The sequence below is a fragment of the Poecilia formosa genome, unplaced genomic scaffold (genome assembly GCF_000485575.1).
Source record: "Poecilia formosa unplaced genomic scaffold, Poecilia_formosa-5.1.2 Scaffold291, whole genome shotgun sequence".
Classification (NCBI taxonomy): domain Eukaryota; kingdom Metazoa; phylum Chordata; class Actinopteri; order Cyprinodontiformes; family Poeciliidae; genus Poecilia; species Poecilia formosa.
The window spans coordinates 358,855-363,639 of NW_006800230.1; the positions used below are offsets into that span (position 1 = coordinate 358,855).

Here is a 4,785-nt window from a genome sequence, read left to right on the forward strand (position 1 = left end):
ACTAACCACAGTGGATGACTGGAAAAATATAATACACAAATAAAATAAAAAGTTGCATAAAGTGACTAACATCTCACTCTCACATCATGCAACTTCACTTCAAATCAAATTCCTATTCATATACCAGAATAAGACAAATTCAAAGTCAGCAACCTGCATTCCAATTTGGTCCTAGTTATCAAACATTGCAGTCAAGCTCAGCTTATTATTCCAGCTGGTAACATTTTTCTATTGATGCAAACCCAGAGTCACTAACTACCCAGAAATCCCTTCTCCTGAACAAGCCTGTAGCAACAGACCAAAGTCTAAAGCAGGATCAACAAAAACAACCATTAGATTAGCTTGACAAGCCAGAAGCAGCCTACAACTCTGAGTTTAAGACAACCAAAAATGGAAAATGGTTGCATTTAGCAGAGGAAACAAAGTATGTTCCAAAACCAAAAGTCCCACCTCTGCGTTGACACGTCGGCCTTGCCGGAGATGTCTGCCACCCGGACATCTCTAGAACAGAACGACGTCAACTGTCTCATCATGGTCTGAACCTGCTGACCGAGCTCTTTGGTTGGCACCAGGATGAGAGCTCTCACGTCCTGCTCACGAACGCTCTGAGGACGAAAAACACGCAGGGAAATAACCACGGAAACGTCTCCAAGCAGGAAATGCTGATCATTAGTGTTTCATAAAGCGCCATAAAGCAGAGTTACATTAAACAATGTGTGAGACGGGATTCCTACCCACCTGTTTGGAGGCCAGGATGCGCTGAATGATGGGTATAGCGTAGGCTGCAGTCTTTCCAGATCCAGTCCGCGCTCGAGCCAGGAGGTCCTTCCCCTCCAGAGCCAGAGGAATGGCCTTCTCTTGGATCAGGGTGGGCTGAGACCAACCCAGATCCGCCACCGCCTGAGCCAACAAAAGCAGGAAGTGAGTGCCACTGAGCAGGAGACTGGTAACCGTGCACTGATCCAATGACACACCATGAATAGGTTACCATGCCACTAATTTGACTTCATATTGTAACGCCTGGGTTGTGTTCAAGGGAGATAAACATTATTATGTTTATTTTGTCATGTTGAATAAATAGCAATATATGATGATCATAAAACTAGCAATTATTTTAGCGCCTAATTTATAAATCATTTTGACAATTAATAAGAGAAAGAAAAATAGCACATTCTGCAGATTTTTCTTTTAAGGCTTTACATGCAGTATTAGTACTATAATAGATGTAAATAAACTATTCAATTCTTTAAAAAAATGATTTAAAAAAACGTATTTTGGCTCTTTGCACTCCAGTTAATGATTATTTGACTACTTTAGTAGAAAATTATTTCATCGATCGATTCATCACGATTAATCGTTCCAGCTCTAGACAATGTGCACTAACAAACTGAGCTAAAACGTTAAAGCAAGCAAATATATAATTAGCATAAAAACTTGATGATTGATCTGTTTTTGTTCTGATTTTTCTTTGTCACACATTGTTTCACGTTATCAAACCCTTTTTAATATTAGACAAAAATGACGAGTAAACTAATCACAAAAACCAACAGTTGGTTGTGCTATCCTTGGTGGCAACAACTCCGATCCAGGATTTCTAATAACCAGAGCAATCAGTCTGACAGGCGGAAGAAAGAAAAACTCAAACACAGAGGTCATATGTAAGGAGACTATAACTATTACACACACTAACATAGCTGCCAAACAAAACACACCATCACTTATGTTTTTCATTTTATTCCATTCGAAAGTTTAGTGCGTTTGTCACTCTGTTAGGGTGGTTCAGAAATTTAGAAAAAATTAAATGCATTAATATTCCATTAAAATTCAGTTTAGATGTTATTATTTCCCACGGCCCATATGTTTTAGCCTGACAACACGAGACACTATAGCAGAGCAGAGAGAAACCTCTCCTCCGTTTCTATCAAGTTTTTAACCGTATTCTCGGTTCTTAACACTTCAGCTAAAGACTGAAAGTTTTACGAACAACTAACATTTACTTTCTTAACGATTTGTGGGGTATTTTTTACCTTCAACAGGCGGTCGTCTAATCCCATTTCATGAAACTGAAGCCTTTCAGCAGCCATCACTGCTCCACACTACGCTCACACGTGTGTCGAGGAGATTTGACGTCATGCTCCCTTCACGGTCTTCGGGAAAAGTCCAAATACATTAATATAACAAACGTATTTTCATTTCTCATTGAGTAAATAACACGATTTCCCGTGTGATTTATTTGTTGTTATATATGACTACATACAACAATAACAAGCTAAGCTAAAATTTAAAATTGTGCAAATTTATACAGTGTATATCAAAGTTTATAAAAGTTTGCAGTGTTTTGTGTTGCGTCTCATTTCTTAACTACGGGTCTACAATAACATTCAGTATTTCTTTTGATTGTTTTGTGTTTTGTTCTGTATGATACAACATAAGAAACTGAAAAACCCCATGTCGTTAGATATTTTAAAGCAGTTCGTATAACTGATTTAATATTAACTGCAAGTGTATTATTGTGGCACTTGGTAATATTTAGTAGATGGAACTTATGAAAGTTTTTATCACCTAAATAAATTAGTAGGTTACATATTTACTTAAATCTTTTTTTTCTTTTTTTAAAATTTCCATCCACCCGTCCATCTCCTTACACCCTTGTCCCTAGAGGGATTGCGAGGGGTGCTGGTGCCCATCTCCAGCGAGACATTTCGTGCGAGAGGCGGGGTCACCCTGTAGAGGTCGCCAGTTCTTCGCAGGAATCCATTTTGAGACTTTGAGAATATCTGATCAACATCTCGTTCGATCATTTTAACTTGGCTGCAGTCTCTTGGAAAAGTATTTAAACCCGTTGGACAATCCCACATTTTCTCACATTACAACCACACACTGTTGTATTTTATGTATATGCTCGTTAGATTTAATTGTGAATGAAAGAACATTGATACCTGATTTTTCCAAAACTTTTGGGTTGGCTTATTTGAGAAACACGCCAAAAATAAATGAATAAATAAAAAAATAAATGGAAAAATCATGTATAAACTGGTTTGTTTGACAACAAACCAACATTTTCTTACATCACAACCACACACTGATATATAATCTGTATGCTAAATATTAGACTTAATTGTGAATAGAATGATTTTTCAAAATTTGTTTGTGTTTTTGTTTAGGAACATTTGGGAACTAACACAATCAGGATACCAGGTCAGTGACAAATAGGTTTTTATTTTTCATATACCATAATGTTTTTGGTTTAAATCAGTATGTTGTGTTATTGTGACTGAAATTCCAAATACTGAAAAGTCCTTATTTCCTTTTTAAATAACTTGTATTTAGTACTTAATCCTATTTTACTAGGGAACGTTATGTTTTTGCAATCACTGTTAATATTTCTTTGGAGCCCAATTTTGAAATTTCGTTATCATTGTCTTATTTGCCATTATTTCTATGAAAGTCCAACTAACATGCTTATATGCAGTCAAATGATACTACAGAAATGGAAAGTGATAATAAATCTACTAAAACTGTTTTTATAACTAGCTAAACTGAACTACTATCGAGGATCATGAGATATGATCGAAACATCCAGAACACCACGGGTTTTACAAAGATCCTATTTTTGAAGTTCTACCTTTTGGCCTGTAGATGGAGACAAACACCAACCGTCTGGGCGAGAAGGTCTCCCTCATACATGGGCAAAATAACTGTACAAATAACCTCCATTGTTTTCGAAGAAACGACGGAAACCTCATCACACGGGAGAGACAACGGACCTGTCTGCACTGCTTGAGTAAACATTACTTATGCTTCATTGGTAAACGGGAGCTGTGACTGTGGAGCGACGGTCTTAACGACGACTTGTTGCGAGGACGGGAGATGCGGCGGCGGCGGCGGCGGACGGTGCAGATACTGGTGGATGCTGAGAAGCGGCTGTAGTTTCATCACCAACAGCAGCTATATGAGTCAACATGGCCGCGGAGCAGCTCGACCTGCTCATCCTCTGAGCCGTAGAGCAAAACAATACTGAGGTAATGAAAAATACACGGTTCGTTTTATGCATACTCAGAAGGGCATTTTAATGGGGAAACACGAGACAAAGAAAGTTTTTGGCTCCATATCTACAGGTAATATAATCTTATTGAACACGCTTGCATTTATGACTCTGAAAGCAGTTTAAATACAGCTCCGTGCGATAAATGGGCTCGTTTTCTTCCTTTTGTTCAGCATAAATGGCGTTCATGCCCCGCTTCTCTCGGTCTCGGAGCAGCTCCAGGTCTCCGAGCCGAAAGGAGTCTGAGCGTGACTCCCCGACACTGACGGTGTCCGAGCTGGAGAGGCTGCTGTACACGGGCAAGACGGCCTGCAACCATGCGGACGAAGTGTGGCCCAGGCTCTACATTGGAGACCAGTGAGTTGGTTTTCAGTGGAGCTGCTATTGCCAGAATGATGTATCAGACAGCAGAGAAGAGTAGAGTAGGTTCTTGTTTACACTCCAAACTATTTTCCTGAGCGAACCTCTCCCCACACATATAACACCACGTTGGTTCATAAGACTGACTACAGAGCTATAATTCTTGTAAAGTATTTTTCCGTGTGCATGTGTAAAGGGTGCCCAAATCGCAACTCTGTTTATGTCTGACCAAAAAATCAGCTAAAATATGACCAACATATTTATTTTGTTTTTAGTGTTAGTCACTTGATGCAATGAAATATCTCATATACACACTGCTCAAAAAAATAAAGGGAACACTCAAATAACACATCCTAGATCTGAATGAATGAAATATTCTC

At 38.8% G+C, this 4,785-nt stretch overlaps 2 protein-coding genes across 3 annotated transcripts in view; one reads left to right on the plus strand and one right to left on the minus strand.

Moving 5' to 3' along the window:
- ddx56 (DEAD (Asp-Glu-Ala-Asp) box helicase 56) overlaps nt 1–2,138 on the minus strand; it is a 9,676-nt gene extending 7,538 nt beyond the window's left edge. Inside the window, exons 1-3 of the mRNA XM_007571952.2 lie at nt 2,028–2,138; nt 739–900; nt 451–605 (exon numbers count right to left, since the gene is read on the minus strand). Of these exons, the coding sequence (XP_007572014.1) occupies nt 451–605; nt 739–900; nt 2,028–2,084 (374 nt within the window). The 5' untranslated portion in view covers nt 2,085–2,138. The remainder of the gene's footprint in view (nt 1–450; nt 606–738; nt 901–2,027) is intronic.
- Nucleotides 2,139–3,606: 1,468 nt separating this feature from the next.
- dusp26 (dual specificity phosphatase 26) overlaps nt 3,607–4,785 on the plus strand; it is a 3,701-nt gene continuing 2,522 nt past the window's right edge. Inside the window, exons 1-2 of one of the 2 annotated variants that reach the window (XM_007571954.2) lie at nt 3,607–4,022; nt 4,219–4,402. In XM_007571954.2, coding sequence (XP_007572016.1) covers nt 4,224–4,402 — 179 coding nt within the window. In that variant the 5' untranslated portion in view covers nt 3,607–4,022; nt 4,219–4,223. Of the gene's footprint in view, nt 4,119–4,218; nt 4,403–4,785 lie in introns of both variants that reach the window. The other variant, XM_007571953.2, reaches the window with a different exon arrangement.